General features: G+C 41.4%; 1 protein-coding gene and 1 long non-coding RNA gene across 3 annotated transcripts in view; one reads left to right on the plus strand and one right to left on the minus strand.

Moving 5' to 3' along the window:
• The window catches only part of LOC109196278 (uncharacterized), a 48815-nt gene extending 43246 nt beyond the window's left edge, over positions 1-5569 (plus strand). Inside the window, exon 7 of the long non-coding RNA XR_002057820.2 lies at positions 4218-5569. This is a non-coding gene — a long non-coding RNA (uncharacterized LOC109196278). The remainder of the gene's footprint in view (positions 1-4217) is intronic.
• Positions 5570-12002: 6433 nt separating this feature from the next.
• Positions 12003-14009, minus strand: her9 (hairy-related 9). Of its 2 annotated transcripts, none has more exons than XM_005478200.4 (4): positions 13650-14009; positions 13379-13474; positions 13164-13251; positions 12003-13054 (listed from the first exon to the last, which is right to left on the minus strand). In XM_005478200.4, the coding sequence occupies exons 1-4, from the start codon at positions 13755-13757 to the stop codon at positions 12474-12476; spliced, it is 873 nt and encodes a 290-aa protein (XP_005478257.1). In that variant the 5' UTR covers positions 13758-14009; the 3' UTR covers positions 12003-12473. The 2 variants fall into 2 exon arrangements, with proteins under 2 accessions (XP_005478257.1, XP_003444854.1); XM_003444806.5 differs by having other exon boundaries at positions 12003-13057.
• Positions 14010-19192: the final 5183 nt, after the last annotated feature.

Here is a 19192-nt window from a genome sequence, read left to right on the forward strand (position 1 = left end):
TCAAACTGTGTGTAAATCAAATTTCAGCAAGGTTTGAGCTGTCACCTGCAAAAACACCACGCCATAAACAAAAGAAATCACTTTAGACTTAAGAAAAAGAATTGTTGATGCTCACAATGTCATGAAATGGACTCAAATAGAGCTATTACAGGCTAATAATTTAGACCCTCGTAGTTTGTGTTAGTAGAATAATGTAAGCATCCAAAATACAACTATGAAGAAGCTGTGTTATAAATTTCTCACCCTGTTTAAAAGCACTTGGGAAATACTTTTTTAAATGCAATTTTCATAAGAGGGCTAGTAATTCTGTCCTCATTTGTAAGAATACCAATTTGCATCCAACATGTGAGCAAAAACTGTCAATGAACTTGACAGAGTTAGATGCACTGATAAGTTTCACTTTAAGTCAAACCTATTGACAAGCTCTTGCTTACAGTAATAAACAGAAAGTGCGTCATCATTAAGCACCTTGTTGTATGATTGTGTTGGTTTGGATAGTGAAAACGCCACGACTTATCTGATACTTGCCACAGTTTAGCGTAGGTGTCAGACCCAGCCGTGGGCTTGCAAAAAAACATCTCTCCACATACATTTTTACCATAAAAAGAATCTAGCAGGTCAGTCAGACTGACTCACTTATGCCCTGTGAATCGACGGTGCTTAGCAGGGTGCAGCTGTGAGTGGGTGAAAGCTTTAGATTAGATCTTTCTCTGAATCTGTGGCTTACGTCATCCGCATCGTCTGGGTGTTCAATGGTGCTCAGGTCACATTCTCAGGAACAGAGATCCCTCATTTAGACAAAGGGGTTTAATGATGCGCAATACTTTTATTTCCTGACAAGACGAGGATGCTGCCATGTCCGACTCAAAGGATGGCGGTAATAAGATGAGCCGTTACTTTGCAGTTAGCCTTTTTTTAAGGAAATTGGTTATTTTAGGATAGGACATGAAAGGCGTGGACTTTTGCAAACTGTCATAAAACATACCATAATTTATGTAATTTAATTCAAGACATGTAGAAATCTAACTTACTATAATATAGATTTTTCATAATATAGATTTTAGGGGTTTTTTTCAAAATATATACACATTTTTATTATTAGAAGCAAGTTGCAATCATCATGTTCAGACACTTTGTCTTATTTTGAGCTGATTGCTCTCTTCCCACTGAGTGAGTATCAGATACAGCAACACCTTCTGCTTGATTGACAGCTTAACAAAGGCAATGGGACAGAGTGATTTGTCAATGGGTAAAAATCAACACAAAGAGCTATTGATCGGCAGGAGAGAAAGAGGAAGAGGACAATGAGTGCGGCTGTGAGATCTCACATAAGTGATCAATACAGGAGTTCTGCATGAGGGAACCATCCCACTTTGTGTTTATACAGTGAGACAGAGAGCAAAGAGCAGCCATTGTACAGCCAGGCTGGTGCTGTCAGTCATCACAGAGTAACACAGCAGGAGGTGGCCAGGCATCTCTCTCAGTCACACACACACGCACACACGCACGCGCAAACACACACAAACTTTACCGCTAATGCTCACGTTGGGCTCTTCCCAGACTGCGCCGTGGTTAGGGTTACCAGAAACAGGTTGCCTTTTTATCCCACAGAACTTAATAATAATCACTTCATCTGATGTGGTTGGTTTGGTCTTTTCAAGCATCACTTTAAAGGGTTGGTTCACTCAAACCTGCAAAAAGAAAAAGGACCACATTTTCCTCACAGCTGCAGAAGTATGTCTCTGAAACATTTGTCACATTATGGATAAAGAGAATTTTGCACGTGGTGCACAAAATCACATTTCAAGCCTAAACTGATTAATACTGACTACCAACACAGATGTGCAATTTCACGCTTTCATCCATGGATCTCTTTAACTAGCTGCATATTTCATATCTTTAATCTTGGAGGGGATTGCCAGTCTAGACTTTGAGGGAAGTCCAAGAACTCAAGCCAAAGAGTACGCTCAAGATCCCGAGCTCCTGTCTGGGACCTGTTCTCCCAATCCTGCCGGGCTTGTTGCGCTAATACAAAATATTAAAACTGGAATTAGGGATTGAAAAGATAGAAGGAGAGAAAATGAGAACTAGAAAACGGCTGGCCCGTTTCATGTGCATGATATCATCCTGCATGTCTTGCAAGATATTTTTTCAAAGTTTTTGCCAAATTGTGAGTTTATTTTAGACCTCTGAAAAATTCCTCTTTAATTAGAACCTGGTCCTAAACTCAAGCCAGACAAAACATGTGAATTTCACATACCTGGACAGGAGAAAATAATATTTGTGTGCCTGAAATCCCTCTCTCTGTATTATTGACTGTGGTTCAATCTACCTCATTGTTCCTAACTTTGTGACTTTAGATTTGATAACTTTTTCTGCCCGTCTTGTGAGCTATACCATTTCCAAAAAAATGAGACACCTTCACAGAAAAATGAATCTAAAATGAAGCTTGTTGGCAAAAAAGGGTATTTAGGAGAGTCCTAATTTCATAAGATGAAATTCGCTCTTATATGACACTTTGCTAATAGGGATTCAAGTAATATTTTTAATTAATAAATAATATATAGAGAATATCTGTAAATCCATATAAATAGAAAAGATGCTGATTTGGGTTTAAAGCTCTCCTTCACAATATTAAAACTCCACAGTGAAGAAGGGCGAGTACACAGTGAGTTAAAATGTGATACCAAATGTGACCAAGTGTCATAAACGATGAGCTGGAAGTGAAACTGGTCTCACTGTTGCCACAGGTGGTGTGTCACAAGAGTATCACCGCTGAACCTCTTGACATCTCTGAAACCCAAAGAGTGAGGATGGATTTATTAATAAAGTTTGTCAACATAAACAGAATATCCTTAAAGACCCATCAGCTCATGAAAAATGAAATAAAATGCATTTTTTTAATTTGATTTGTTGTTCTCACCTATGTCTTCCTCTACATCTGCCTACACTGCTAAAATACATACAATCTTTTGCTGAAGCCAAAACTAATATCCCAAACATCAGAGATCCTAACTTTCAGTTACTTACAGTACTGTGCAAAAGTTTTGAGGCGCCCCTCTTTTCTTTATGTTTTCCTTCCAAACAGCCAGGTCTTCTTGTAATTTTTAAAGTGGCCTTGAGCAGTGGTTCGTCAGTCCTCTCAAAGATTTTCTTGGACATTGGCTGCTTTTTCACCTATTCTCAGTTGACTTCTTTGATTTTTTTTTTGCCTTAAAACTTAATACTGATCTATGACTCAGTCAACTATAACGTAAAGCAAATAAGAAGCTATTTGAAATTGTGACTTGAGGCACTAGCAACCTGTCAATGAACAAAAACAAAAACGTGAAAAAAAACCATACAAAACATACTTTGCTCTCATTGCTTTAGTTGAACTTACAAAAAATACCAATGATACCACAGTTTGACCGACTGAAAGTAATATTTTTTCAAGATGATTCACAAAGATTTACTAGCTGAAAAATTGGCATATCTCAGCATGGTGTGCAGTGTGCCCTTAAAACATTTGAGGAAATTGGACGAGTGCAGGAAAAAAGAAGAAGTGTCAGGGTAAGAAACCACAAAAGATAATAATGGACAGTAACTGAAAGTCATGTCATTAAGAAAAAGGGTTAAAAAAAATCCAGCAAAAACCTGAAACAGATCACCTACCTTTTACTGAAGCCTCGTCAGAAATAGTTAAGCTGTTCCTAAGGTAGGGAAACCTTAGATGGGATAAGCTGGAGAACGTGGGGGAAAGACCCCGGGACCCAGGAGCTTCTTGCTGTGAGGCAACAGTACTAATCACTGCTCCACCGTGCCTCGTAATTGCAGTTTCATTAACAATAAAATTAAACACAAGTTACATTTTATATAAAAAATGAAACAGCAAACTTTCCTATGTAAAGCTGTCTTATATACTGATTCAGCACACCTGTTTATGAAGTTATTGCATCTATAACTTATGAACTTTACAACTTACAACTTTATTACAACTTTATCACCACAAAAATAGACATATCTTTCACATACTCCATTCCCTTTATACCTACTGAGGCTATTTTAATGATAAAAGGTAGAAGGTCCTTGGTTTGAACCTGCTGGACAGGTGCTACCTGTCTGTGTGGAGTATGTCTGCATGTCTTTCTTCTCTCCATGTGCGGTTGGCTGATTGTAAATTGGCCATATAGGTGCAAATGTAATGTAATGGATGGTTGTCTGTCTCTTTGTGTTAGCTTTGCAGTGGCCTGGAGACCTGCAGACCTGTTCACTGAGCAACCTCTTGACCTCTTGGTCGCATGCGTGCCTGCACGCAGCCCGAGACCCTCGAGTGCAGGATTTTTATCGGTTCACGGAGCAAGGCTTTAAAACTAGAGGTGACAAAGCATTCGCAGCAGAGCCCTGAGGTGATGCAAGAAGCTGCTGCTTTGCTGTTTTTAGTTGCTTCTTGTCCTGTGCAGTCATTTTCAACTTAATTATTAAAGTTACTTGCTTTGTTACTCGTGTAAATGAGGATAGCTGCATACATACAAACACTAGCTGAAGAAATTCACCAAGATTCTGCAGCCTGTATCACGGTCTACACTCATATAGGTGAATGTGGAAAAATAGGTGACTAAAATGGCAAAACCTAAGTCTCAAGTAAACATCCCAAGTAAAGAAGAAGGCAGGGAGGCATGAAAGGAGGGGGAGATGCATGGCCAGACATTCACGGAGGGAGGGACTCCTTCATGAATGGCTATGACTAAGAATAACATGCTAAACAGTGCCTCGTGTGTGTGTGCGTGTGCTTGCCCTGTGGTAATCTTATCACGGGTGTAGTCATCATGAGGCGCGGTCTCTTCAGCTCTGGAGAGGAGTGGTCAGGCTGGACGGGTGATCCATCTAAGAGCAATCACCATCAGCAGACAGAAAGACACAAGACGGCTGCAAAGGCACTGTTTACCTTCTGTCAGTCCGTTGTTAAGTACCACTAAAAAGCTGTTTGCTATATCAGCAGAGATAAGAGCATGACAGTGGGGTAACTGATGTCTGCAGGGGAGTTTCAAAGTGATGAAAGATTAGGTGGTTTAAAATGTCCATTTATATCAGTCACTTTTTTTCCCTTTAACCTGATTTCAAACTCTCCGTGTGCCCTGCTGTTGTGTTATATTAGGTTGGCGTAATTCTGTATTCTGTGTCCACTTTTTACTTTTAAAGTGTGTTTATATGGACATGCATACTTTGTACAGCGCTTTGTTCAATGAAAACTGTGTTTAAACATGCTTCACAAATACATTTTACTTATTTTTATACTTACTGTGTTAAAATAGTCAACAGACATGATTTTACTGCTCTCCTAACATGAATACTTTGTCCACTGTTTATATTAAAAAAAACTGATATATACTTTTAAAAAAACAAAAACTACTCAAAATTGGTGAGCTGTAAGTTTGCTTATGTACCCAGAGCCAGAACGCTCAGAACGATTTACTCCCTTAAATGATTAAAAAGGAACCTGAGAGGTTGCAGAACACCTTGAAGTCTTAAGCTGGTTTTATTTCAAACAAATCCAGCCAAATATAACCTGTGTACAAATGGTAATTAAAACTGCTTCAATTGCAGTTATCATGTCTCTTTAATGATTTTTGTCTTCTTTGGGTTTTATGATTTTGAAATCATTTCTTTTGTGTGCATGTGTTACTTGTGTTGTGACCATACAAACATGTTTAAGCCCTCACATTGTGTGAAAAGTAAGTCTTGAAAACTTAAATCATCATATTGTAATAAAGTGAATCCGTTTCCTATGAAGATTTAAGGTTTGGTTAAGTCTCCAGGAAACGAACATGAGTCAAGGCAGCCTTCTGTGATGTGATAGAACCACGATTCTGCATGTGTGTGTGTGTGTGTGTGTGTACTCAGCTGTATTCTCTGCTCTCTTTGCCATTCTTTCAGTGCATTTGTTTGCAGTGAGCCCATCCACTTATTGACACTTGTCTCCCCTGCCTCTTGCATGACAATCCGGGCAATAAAACCACGAGTGGAGCACACACTGTTCAACAGTTACCATAAGAACAACAAGAGCAAGGAGGATGAGTGTTTACCTTCCCAGGGCATGAAAAGAGGAGGAGAGGAAAGAAGAAGAAGAAAAAGACTATGGGCTCGTCTTGTAACTCTAACCCCATACCACATGCGGCAGAAAGACACAAAGCCACAAAAAACCTATACACTCAAGAGCTACACTGCAATATTAGTATCTGCTAGACATTTTCATTAAAATCTATCAGGTAAAACTTAACTGCAAAGAAAGGTGAGGTTGGGAGGAACAAGTGGACGTACTGGCACAATAAAAGATCAAAGTGATTTTTAAAAAGTAAGATGAACTTTTTAAAACCTGGTGACATCTGCTTAGAGGATTTGGCCCAATATCCACAGACACAGACGTACACGAACACAAAGGATAGCCCACATGAGATGGGACCAGACACCAGGACATCCTGTTTAGGGGACAATGCCCGCCCTTCTCCCACTCTACAGTGCTAAAGTGATAATACTCTTGCAACAGTGCGGCTGTCACCACCTAGCTTAACCAGGCTCTAGAGAAGACCGCAGGTCTTGGCACAGTGGGATAGCCAGTCAGGAAAGGAAACTTTTCAACACATCCCAGAGTAGAATATCCTTTTGTCAAGCATGCTTGTATTCCACTTGCTAAATATAAACCAGGAAGTGAGAGTTTCCTTGATCTTCTGGTAATTCTCCAGTAGGAAAATATGCTGTAGGATGCTAACCTTGCATTTTCAGTAACATAAAGAGACACTGAGTAACTCGGAGAGCTAAACAGTAAAAATAAACTTTCAAGTTTTAATCCTGCAGTATAAAAATCTTTTTTTTAAATAATGAAATTGCTAAAAATCCCACTGACGCAAAATGTGCAATTCCCAAGGTTTGTTATTAACGGATGGAAAATTGGGGAAAGTGATCCCCTTGAAAGAAGATGTCAGCGCTCTCAAGTTAAGGATAAACACTGTTTTTCTTTATATTCTCATTCATTTTCTCAATATTACGGCAATGCAGTCAGATCAATTTGAACCTAAAAGGACACATTTATGTTTTAGGAAGGTGCACAACTAAAAAGGCCGTGGCAAAAAGATAAATATATCTTAGCGCATGATCAGTAAATCCTGTCACTTTGTGAAAAAGACTGACCAGTGAGAGAGTAATAAAACACTCACAGAGGCGTGCAAACTGATAACATCAGTGTGTCTTGTCTCTTACAAGTAATCGGCACCATTGACCAACATCAGTGACCAACAGTGTCTGTAAACATATATGTGTTGCATTTATCTTGCATGAGCCTCGAGTAAAATAGGTCAAAGGCTGTTTCTCACAGTCATTGAACCCCACAAAGCAAATGCATATGCTTAAACACTGCTGTCACCCACTGCCACACACTCGCACACACACACACACAAAAGGAAAGGAAGAGGACAAATTGTGCTCCCACACAAACAACAGAGGCAGACAGAGGTATCCTCTACAGACATATGAGTCAGACCTGTGCAGGCTCTTCTCAGGTGTTAAACTGGGTACAAGTCGGGGCATGCAGTGAGCCACGTGGTGAGTCACACACAGCTGTGCATCACTGACTTGAGAGGACATTTAGTTAGTTTGCATTTGTTTCCTGGAGACTTAATCTAACCGTAACCAGAACTACAACTTGCCTAATCCTAACCTTAGCCTAACCCTGAAGCATTTCTTCACCCTAAAATGCAATGACATGCTTTTACTCTACACATGAGAAGAAGCTTCCCATTATGTTACAGTGTAACCAGTTTTCAGTCCCCACAACTGAGCAATGTCTGGACCACACACACACACACACACACACACACACACACTTCTATCCAGGTTTCAAACACTAGGTGGCGATATTGAGTTATCATCTTCTATTGATTCTTAATAGAATAGTATAGAAATAGAATAGTATAGAATGGAATTCATCTATTAAATTAACCACAGATATAAACACAAAATACACAGCTTATCTTGCAAGGTCTCCATCATGAAATATTCATCTGCATCATCATAAATGGACTGCAACATAATATTTCGGTTTTCGTTACAAAATAAAAGGTTTTGTTGTCTAAAAAAACAAAATAAAGTCAAATTTTTATTTATTAAATAGACAAGCGAGTCAATTAAAATTCTAATTGTCATGTTCAACTTGGACAATTGTAGCGTTCATATTTCTTTATCTTTAAATTAAGCTGTGTTAAACTGAGATGGGCCCGTATAGTTTAGTTACCACACATCATTAGACTCTGTGTTAGTCAAGAAAACGAGCTCTTGATGGGAACTGCTCTGGAGTTCCTTAACATGATTGCATCTTCAAACTGTTTCATTTTCATATCTCATACATTACTTGATCATCTCTGAGATTAGTGTTTCTGAACCCGAGCAAAAATAGAGCAACAGCTGTCAAAGCTACAGAGCAAAGACAAGGATGACCCCGCCTCAGCAGATTAAAAAAAAAAAACATAAATAAAATTTGTCCATATTTGAAGACGGGGCTTCTTCAAGGCCACCTAGGAGTCTGCGGGGTGACCTCTAACCCTGTCAAGAGGACCCTTTACTTTCTCTTGTGGAATTTGCACCAGTGGCAAAGGCTGTAAGCCAAAGGCCTCATGCTGTGAAACTGAAGAAGCTGCTGAAAAGCCAAACCTGGCTTCAGAAATACGTTCTGTAGACAAGCGGTGAGGATCAACGGAGCCCGCGCGGCACCCGGAGCCTGTGATATTTGAGCAGGCTGGACATGTCCCGTTGCGTCTGCACACCCTGCCTCACCTTCTCTGTCTGCTCGCACCCAACACCTCACACCCAGTCCCAGGGATAAGTGGTCCCTTACTATAAATACATGGACAGGATGGAAGCTTGAGGGAGCCAAAAAAGACCAGGCAGGGGGGAGGAGGTAGGCAAGTATGGATAAAACTTAAAAGACTGAACACCTGATAAAGTGCTAAGTAATTAAATTTGAGGCCACACTTTAAAACACACACATTCTATCAGCTTAACTCAGAGCTGCTTCATGCATCATCTGCACTGAAATAAAACACCTGCAAGTGTGTCCATTTTGTACTTTCACAGTTTCAGTGTCTTTTTTTCAACATCCCCACCCCTCTAAATCTGTCGTTCTCCTCTCCCTGTACAACCCTCTCTGATTCTCAAGAAAACAGGTGCAAAGAGGAGTGTCCGCACACACACACAGACAAACATACACTTACACATACACACAGTTCATGCCTGATACAGCCCCTCCTTTCAAAACCTGTGACCAAAGCATGCAGAACATTTCCTTATGTCCTCCTTGCAGCAGTGTCTTCAGCTGAAGGAGCAAATATAGCCTGTCATCTATCTATCTATCTATCTATCTATCTATCTATCTATCTATCTATCTATCTATCTATCTATCTATCTATCTATCTATCTATGGGTGCTTTCCTAGCTCTTTATTATTATAAAGTAAGTGCGGAGAGAAGAATTTAAGGTAAGCTGAGTGCTGCATCCCTGTACGGAGGCTAAGGCTGCAATTGCATACAAAAACAACAACCTAAACAGCCCAAACAATTGGATTTGGAGGGAAAGGTGCTGGTAAAAAAAATTTGGCGCCAACTTGTGCGCACGTTATCCACCATTCAGTCGCTAATGAGAATGATAATTTGTGAGCTCCTCTGATGACCCCCTACCCCCTCTTCAATAGTGACTTCTCCCTGGGGACTTGATTGCTCAGGTCCCCGAGGGACATCCAGCCCTCTGTAGGAATCCTTTTCTCGACGGATTCCCTCCTGTTTCGTTTTGTACACAGACGATGATCCAAACTCAACAGTATGGGACTTGTAGATTTGTTAGGCAATAAACCATGTATGCACTTTTAAGCAGCTCATATCTGGATGCAGACCAATAACAGCATAGGTGGGCTACTTCTTTCTGTGCACACCTCTGCGTCAGCTGTTCATATTTTTTTTCAGTTGTTTTAAGAAACATTTACATTTTGCCACCATCTCTATAAGCCTATTGTGTTTACTTTAAAGCAGCTGCTGTTGAGTAATTCAGTGCAAACAGTGAATATAGGATTTCTTTATCTTCCTTCCTAGGTCTCTGCAGAGCTGACGCGGCAGCTTTAACCTGATTTGCAAACAGTTTTAAAAAATGTTGCCATGAAAATAGGACGGACTCAGTTAACTTCTCTTGGGAGTATGTAGCCTTACAGCTGGATCCGAGTTCCCTCCCTTTAATCCCTCATGTTTACACCGGACCAGGCGCCCCTTCTTGGCGGCCACGCGTGTGTGTATGTTCGCCTCCTCACCTCCGCAGAGCGGCTGCACGACCCGGCCTGCCAGCGGGGATTTACTGACTGGCGCTGTGCCCGGCCGCAGGCAGACTAGTTCGCTCGGTTCTCACGACCTCAGCTACACAAAGGCATCTCTGAACTATTAACTCAGACACGAAGGCAGTAGGAACAACCACAGAACCCACACATGCTGCCAACTGGTGTTTCAGTATGCCTCCTCGCAGAAAGAAGCTGCTTGAGCATCACAGGCAGTGGGGTTTCAGTATGCCATTTACTGACGGTGTCATCTGCAGGGCACTGCCACTTCAGGGGGGGTGAAAGTGAGAACGCAAGTACACGAATCGACAAAGCAGTCCAACTGTAAAGGGAAGATTAAAACCAGGAGTTGTGACTACAAGGTATCACTGAAAAACACCCGTTAGAGGTCACGTAGGCAGTGCCAGGGAACTGTGAAGAGATTCTATAAACAACTTATCACTTTTTTTCAATTTCTTCACATGTTTTTAGTCTCGGAGCCTAAAACAGCTGCTTTTGGTTGGCACTAAAAGTTTAAATAACCCATTACGCGAAAAACTTTATGAACATGGATATTTTTCTATATTTGCGCACGCGTCTTAACTGAATGAAGCACTAAAAATGTTTATCTTGCATGTGCTGGCGGCCAGGGCAAATAAAACACTTTAAACCCGTCTTTTTCCCTGTGCCAGTCATGCACAGCCAAGGCGCGCCCGTGGAGTATTAAATGTTGAGGGGTTTTGACCGGGCTGTAACCTAATCCCAAGTACAGGGGCCCGCTGACTGCAAGTGGCTGACACACGGCTTGCACCATGCCGGTCGACACAGAAACACTGCCCTCAGTTCCGGACCCCACTAACTGGAGGAAGATATGTTTACACCCAGGGGTAAACATAAAGTGGGAAAAGGAAAGGGAGACCACTGTTACGCAGAATCTTCGCAGGGCGCTGTGCTGAAAAGTCACCTAAGCAGATGTAGGCCGCAGACTGGAAATAAAAACAAGACAGTTTAAATGATTGTGTGTCAGCGCGCGGGATGGGGAGTCGTAATCAGGTTACAATATTCCACAACCTGCAGTTTTATTTGTCTTCCAGTGCCACGACTTCCGCCAAGGTCCCCTGCCCTGAAAGCGAAGTCTAACCAAGTTCCCTCCATTCCGCTTGGAGTGGAATCGAACAATTGATCCACAAAAGAAAGCGAGGATCCTTCCATATTCCCCTTTCACTGAAGCAATCTGTTAGTGACATTAACCCCTGAGCGCATTTCCCAGGCTCTTGAATAGGGTTTGAGACTTTTTAAAGCTCCCGCTGCATACAGGATGAGGCCCTTTTCAAACTTTTAATTACCTTTGTAGCAGCAGAAAAATACACCCCTATTGTCCCCGGGACCATTCTCTATTGGGCCAGATGTAAGGAGCTCCCGCCAAACTGGTGACAAGGTAGCCACTTTCAACCTGTGGTAGATTAACTGATGCAGGGGTTTACACTGTGAACATGAGTATTAAAATATATTGTTTCCTCCCTGATTTATCCTTAACTCTGACCACAGTTTGTTCCTTGATATGACTTTTACGCGTTAAATAGAAGTTTTACGCACGGCGTGTGACATAATAGAGGCGCATACGGATACTTAATAAAATTAATTAATGACGTGATAGAAGCAGGCTGAAGACAAGACATAATTTCTGAAACCTCATTTATTAAAACAGTGGGTCAACACCCAACTTCTTTCCAAACACAAAACAACAAAGAATATAAAACACAGCTTTGGTATAACAATCAATGACACCGCTATACAAAACTAAACCTTTTCATAAAAAGTACTTCATCATAACAAAAAAACAAAGAAAGAAAGAAAATCCTATAAATCTTCCATCTGCATGTTTACCACGGACATCCAAATGTTGGAATCAACAATAAATTATATATATAGATATATTTATAAAAACATGCGCCATTTGAGGCAGCACCTGTTCCATAAAACGAAACAACATGAACTAGTGGGAGGGGGTATTAAGTGGTTAGAGTTACCATCCCATAGCGGAAAAGTCACAGGTTCAACCCCCGTAACGTTGTGTGCAGTCACTTAAAAGTCTAAATTGAAAAAGTAATGCGAACTGGTTTGAAGTGCAGTCTCTGGTCCCTTTAAGCTACCACGGCCGCCACACAGGCTCGCTGCTCTCGGAGCCGGTGCTGACCCCCACAGGGCTGACCGCCTGGGACCCTCCGGAGAAGGACGTCATGCCATGAACAGGAGATGCTGCAGTGGGTGCTGAGCTGCCGTGCACCGGGCTGGCGTTAACCGCAACAGGCACTCCTGCGTTTGCGTAAAGGGGGATGACAGGGGCAGTGGTGGAGGTAAAGGCCGGGTTGGGGATCAAAAAAGCAAACTGTCCATCTGTTGCGGGCACCAGCTGGAACCCACCAAAGACCTTGGGGGACACGGCCTCAGCGGGACTGAGCTTGGGGCCCATTGCGGCCCCGCTGATGGGCAGAGTGGATGGAAGTTGCACATGCAGGGGCTGGGCCAGGTGTGCCTGCTGAGACGGGGACTGCTGCGGGTAGTTCATAGACATCATCTGGCTCAAGCAGTTGGATAAATGGTTGAGGAGCCTCGACCTCACCTCAGAGTTCACCCCCTCTGAGGTGGAGAGAAAGCGGGTGACCTCGTTCATGCATTCGTTGAATCCGGCTCTGTATTTGCTCAGGACCGTGGCGTCAGCTGAGAGCGCTGCTGGTCGGAAGAGGGAGGACGCGATATTAGTAACTTATAAGCAGCTTTGCGACTCTTTCCGAAAGTCGTGGCTTTAACACCCACTTCTGTTATTATATCAACTTACCGCTCATCTGTACGCGCTGCAGGTTCCTCAAGTGCTTCACTGTCATCTCCAGGATGTCTGCTTTTTCCAGCTTGGAGTGTCTGGAGCTCTGTGGAAAGGAATAGGAAAGGTTAAGTTTATATTTATGGCATATTTAAAACCAATCCATTATCTATGAATAAGAATAATACAAATATTTCATTGCAAAAAAGTTTCCAGGATTATTTTGAACTTACATCTTTTTTAAGCGCGTCCAGGATGAGTGTCTTGAGCTGTCCCAGGCTTTCGTTAATTCTTGCTCTCCTGCGTTTTTCCATGATCGGCTTCGAAGACTGCAAATAATAAAAAGGAAATTCTTAAGTAAATATTTTTATTTACTAATCGCACATACGAATTTGCACGACTGCACGGTGATGTCATATCTCTAACTTCTCGTAACTAAATGACAAACTTGTACAAATATTCCTCACTTGAGGAGAATCCCCTCAAAAACATTAAATCACTTACTTTTCTGTGCTCGCTGGCATTTTTTGGCTTGTCCGGTGTGTGTGATCCGTTTGCAGGTGCGCCGGCAATAGGGGATGCCGTCTGCTTTTCCATAGTGTCAGCTGGCATTGTTGATTAAACCAGGTAAAACAAAAAGGCGTGAAAAAGTAAATCCTTACTGCGAGCTCACGGATAAAAGGAGAGAAAAAAGTCACTCGGGGCCACTGCAGGATATAAAATAAGATATATGCCTGACAGCCGAGTACCACGGACGACTCTGCCTTGTGCCGCTTGTTATCACTGAACTGTCTTGTGAGTACGGGTGCGTGCGGTGCGCCGCTCAGAGCCACTTTCCACTTCTGTCGCTGACACACGCCGCAGCGCTACTTATACCCGGCTCGCGTGCTCCCAGTTCGTGTGAAACCCTCTCTGCATTCTTTCCCACACTCGCTTCAGCCAATAGCAGAGAGGACTCACCCATTGGGCGCGGGGCAGACCGCTGATTGGACAACACCCGCGCGGGCCGTCTGTCACGCGCTGCTCAATCAGCCCTGCAGAGACAAACAACAAAGCGGGGCGAGCGGCAGCGGCCCGGCCGGCCTGTGAAGTGATAAGGGAGGCAGGGAGGGAGGAGGTGGGGGTATTTGCTTCCAACTTTACTCCGTCAAAAAATGTTGTAGTGCTTGTGTGTAGCTATGTGTGTGCTTATGTGTGTTTGTGTGAGCGATATGAATGGAGAGTCTATACACAAAGTCTTTACTGGGCAGACCTTCCTTTGACGTGTTTTTTCCCCCGGCAGCGATAACAATCAGTGCGGGTTATTAAAATATTTGACGCTACATTGTTTTCATGCTGTGAATGAATTCATGCTTGTTTTAGAGGAATATAGTCTGCTTGGTGGTGACTGTAAATGCAGAGCAGAATACTTTTTTCTAACCCCCCAACCCCCCAACACACACTTTAAACTTCAGAACAAATTTACACTCTTATTTTAAAACTCCTCTTGGCCTCCGAGGAGGAGAAGACGTCTGTAACGACACGCGAAGCGGTTTGCAGCAGCACGCACCAAGCCAATGGCGTGCGGTCACTTTATGCAAATAACGCGGAGGGCTCTCTGATTGGCTGCCTGAACAGCTTCACGTCAATCATGCCGGCGCGGGAGCCAGCTCAAAGAGGTGGCGGTGGTGGAGGAAGAGAAGGAGGGGGGTTCCACATCTGTCCGCGTGCCATGCGCGCACGGTCTCTTCCCGTCTTCACGGAGCACGTGCCGAAACTCGCAGATTACAGCTTGCAGACCAAGGAGCGTATAATGTCAGGATTGGCAATCTGAAAACGTTATATTTAACACGAATAGAACAAAATAGAATAGAGTAGTTTCGGATGTTATTGAAACTACAATAATAAATACACGTGCTTGCAGCTCTGATTTTTCGGTGGAGCCTCTAATAATTGCACCAATAATCATATATTCAGTTTAAAGTACATACGTAGTTCTACTGGACAAATCACAGATAGTCACAGTTTCTTTTAAAATACAATAAAGTGCAAATAAAGTCGCTCCAGCCAGACGTTTATATCTACACAGAATAAGAAAACCTGGGAATCTGTGCGGATCTATTCAGTTTGTGAGGCCATTAAAACACACGAACACCTTTCGTGTACATTTGTGTATGGACACGCACGTCCTCTCTTAAAGCTGCTTGGACTGTGTGCAGGAGAAGGGCGCCATCTAGCGATTCATTTGTAAAAGTTAACAGAATTTACTTTAAAAAAATAAAATAAAGTAGACCAAAGTTTAGGTTTTGTAAAGAATCGAGACATAAAGGCTTAACTATATTTACAGTGTAGTGTAAGCATCGGTTGTTACATGATTGTGGTTCTGGTGCATCCCTTACATGAGATGCAGCCACTGTAGTTTTCACGTGGCCATGCTCTGCAGTGACGTCCTTTTTTAAATTGCATTTCCTTTTTCTAAGAGTCCTCAGAAAACCTAAGAGTTTCTGATATGTGTGTGTTTTTAAATTTAAACTCTGTATGAGAACAAGTTTATGCAGTAAGGCAAGAGTCACAGTCTTGAGATGACCACAAGGTGGCACAGCTCTGTTTAAACTTGCACCAAATATAAGGCCATTAGTCACTTAATTTTAAATAAATAAAGAGAGTAATAGATTTAAAGGAAACATATTATTTATGCCTAGAAAATATATTTATTGTATTAATATAAGATATACACACATTCATATTTGAGACATCTAAAATATTTAAATTTAATTCATGTTCAAGTTTGTTTCTGTACTTGTTCTTGTTGCCAGGAATAGATGAGAAATGGGTGCTACACAATAGAGGAGAAAAAAAAACAACTTTTGTTGGAGTGTTTCCACGTAGTGTAAAACAAAGGTTTTTACAGCTTTGGACCTTCATATGATTAAAAAAATACAAGTAAGATAAGTGTTTAAATCTCAGGAAATAAAATCAGCGTAAGTTATCAGTAAATATTTGAGACTTACACAAAGCATGTGCAAGTCATCCTTTGATAAATGAATATATTAACTTTATATATGCTAAAAGTATGTATTTTTTTCTTTTTACATAATAACAAGTAAGATTTGAAACCGATCAAATTCAAAACCCACACAGACAAAGCAACAGTTTTTGGTTACCTCACATGGATCTGCAGCCGGGACACAAATTAAAACTCAAACTAGCAGATTTCCATGTTAAGCCAGTGGGCGCGCTGCAACAAAAGGAGCATTACCAGCTCTAAGGAGGCGAAGATGTCATAGTAATCTTAAAACTGACGACAAAGTCTGGGGTCCTCTTTTGGCCGGCAGTGTATTGAAACAGGCCAAATGTAATAAAACTTTGCTAAGCCGCGCATCAGTTCAGTGTATCAGCCATTGTTCAGGGGCTCATGGCCCCCTCACCCATGGATGAGCTGTGCTGAGGCATGCTGGACGTTTGTTTGCCCAGGATACTGAGTCTCAAGGGCCAGCTGTGTGTGCTTGGGTTCACGTTGGCTTTATTTGCTTTCGGATCGGCCCAAATGAAGCAGATCTAATTCTGCTCAGCTCCACAGAGGTTACTTTGACTACTCCCTGCTTCAGAGGAGTTAATGGGATTTTGCTTTCATAATTCTGTACAGGTGAAATAGCACCTGTTGAACCTGATCTGGAGTCAGAAAAGACCTCATAATTTTGATCCATCAATAATTCCCTCTCTTCATTCCTGCATTTCAAAGATCTGGACCCAGACAACAAAGAGAACAAAAATTCCCCTTCAACTCAAAGAAACTTTTCGAGTGACTTCATCACGAGAGCATTGTTAAAAGCTCATGCCAACATCGCAGGCCTGAGGAATGCAGAGAAGAGAAACGGCAGCCTTTAATAGATGATCAACATTCGTCAGACGAGAGAGTACTTGCTTTTTGACTTAGCTTTATGAGGCAGCGGTCTGCAAGAGGAGATGTCGGGGGAGATGAAAGGGCCCAGAAGGAGGGAGAAGCTGTGTTTGCAGATTTAGCAGAGTTCAGTAGTCTGTTGTCCAGTCTCGCTGAATGCTCAGCAGCTCCTTTTGACCACTGCCTGCTTAATTTGTTGTTGTACAATAGGTCTGTGCACTTCTCCAAATCCATGTGCAGAATGCAGAAGGAGAGTCAATTATATCTGTATTAGCTGCTGTCGGCTGGGCAATCCCTTTATACACACTTCCCAATCAAGTGCTGGTAGATGTGTTTACCACAGTGACTCCCCAACACTGAGCAGCTACAATGGCTTTTTGGGTGGCTGTGTTTTGTTTCAGATGCAGTGACCGATTTGGAGCAGAAAAAGCAACAACACGGGATTCCACTAAACACGTGGAATCATTACTTTGGTTTATGACTATATCACAGAAATCATCGCAGTCATCAAAGCTGGTTTGAAATCTTTGCCATTTGAGTTTGTCCACAAGACCACATTTGAGGGACTTTATAGATCTCTAAAGCTAAGAGGGAAGTATACTTTCTGCTGTAATCTTCTATATTATAGTTAATTGTTAAAGATTAAGAGTATAAATATTCAAATTAGTATATTCACTAATTGTGGACAGAAAGTAATGAACAAAATGTTCAAGCAACCCTCCATTTCTTTATATTTTGCTTCCAAGGAGCCAGACTATCGTGTAATTTTTAAAGTGGTCTTGAGCAACAGTTCTCCAGGCTTTTTGAAGGTCTTCTAAAGTTTTTCTTTGGATGCTGGCTGCTTTTTCCACTCATTTTCAGTCGGGTCTTTGCACCTGACCATTTTCAGAGGAATCTTCTTTGTTTGTTAAGCCTCTTAACGCTGACCTATGAATTATTCAAGCATTAAAAGTCACCTAACTCAAGAGATGAAACAGTTTTGTTTCTGCACATTACAGATAACTTAGCAAAGAGCAAACTTTACATTCTATCTTTAGGTATCTATGTAAAATGCTAAAGATAAAACAGTTTGACAGGCATAAAATAATATTTTTTGCACCAAGAAGGTAATTACCAAAGCGCTTTTAGTCAAAGACCTTTGTGTGCAGCATGTTCTTAAAAAGCAATAAGGAAACAGGACAAGTGGATGGTTAAAAGAAGAAGTAGCAGATATGAAAACCGGTCTGCAGCAGATTAACAGTATCCAAAACTCATGTCCTGAGAAAGAGGGAAAAAGTCCAGCAAAGACCTGAAACTGTGGCTGTCAAGAAGACGTTCTTAAGGAAGAAAAAGAGCACAGGTATACCAAATTACATAAGAACTGGACTGAAAATCAGTGGTCTTGGCTAATGTGTACAGTCACCTGTAAAACACTGTGGATGTGTTGTCATTTAAAAAAAAAAAAAAAGCAGCCAACATCCAAACAAGAGCTTTAAACCGCCTTCAAGAAGCCTGGGAATGATCCCTGAAGACCAGAAGGCTTGGGAAGAGAGTTCAGGCTGTGCTGAAGAATAAAGGCGATCATACCAAATATTGACTTTCAAGCTATTATAATTGTTATAATTAATATGTTCATGTATAGTCTAGTTTTGTACATATTTTCTACTTATGCATTTGCTAATCTTTTCCCCTCTATTATTAATTAATTGCACATCCAGTATCATTATGTGTTTCATGATAAAGTTCTTAATCCTATTTGAAAGAATCCATTTCTTTCAAATAGGATTAGAGCAGCAAATCATATATTTTGTCATGAAATCAAAACTAATAATGAAATTATCATAAACCATCATAAATATCACCTAAAACTTCAGATGGCCACAGCCCGTTCGAAATCTCAGAATCTTCTTAAGCTCACCCAAACCTTTAGTCACTACTTTGATCGTCACAAAAGCCCAAGAAGAATCACTGTAAACTCATTCTGATCATTGGATATCTAAATGTAACTATTCAATAGCAATTTTAAGGTAAGTTACAAAATCATCCGTATTTTAAGCTAAACGACCAGATGAAGAATGTCTCATTGCCTTCAGTTCATGATAACAGTTGAATACTCAAATGGGTCATTCAGCATGATAACACTTAGTCTTTCACTTCAGTCATAAAGCAGAACTAAAACTCGAAATGC

This window comes from Oreochromis niloticus, linkage group LG20 (genome assembly GCF_001858045.2).
Source record: "Oreochromis niloticus isolate F11D_XX linkage group LG20, O_niloticus_UMD_NMBU, whole genome shotgun sequence".
Classification (NCBI taxonomy): domain Eukaryota; kingdom Metazoa; phylum Chordata; class Actinopteri; order Cichliformes; family Cichlidae; genus Oreochromis; species Oreochromis niloticus.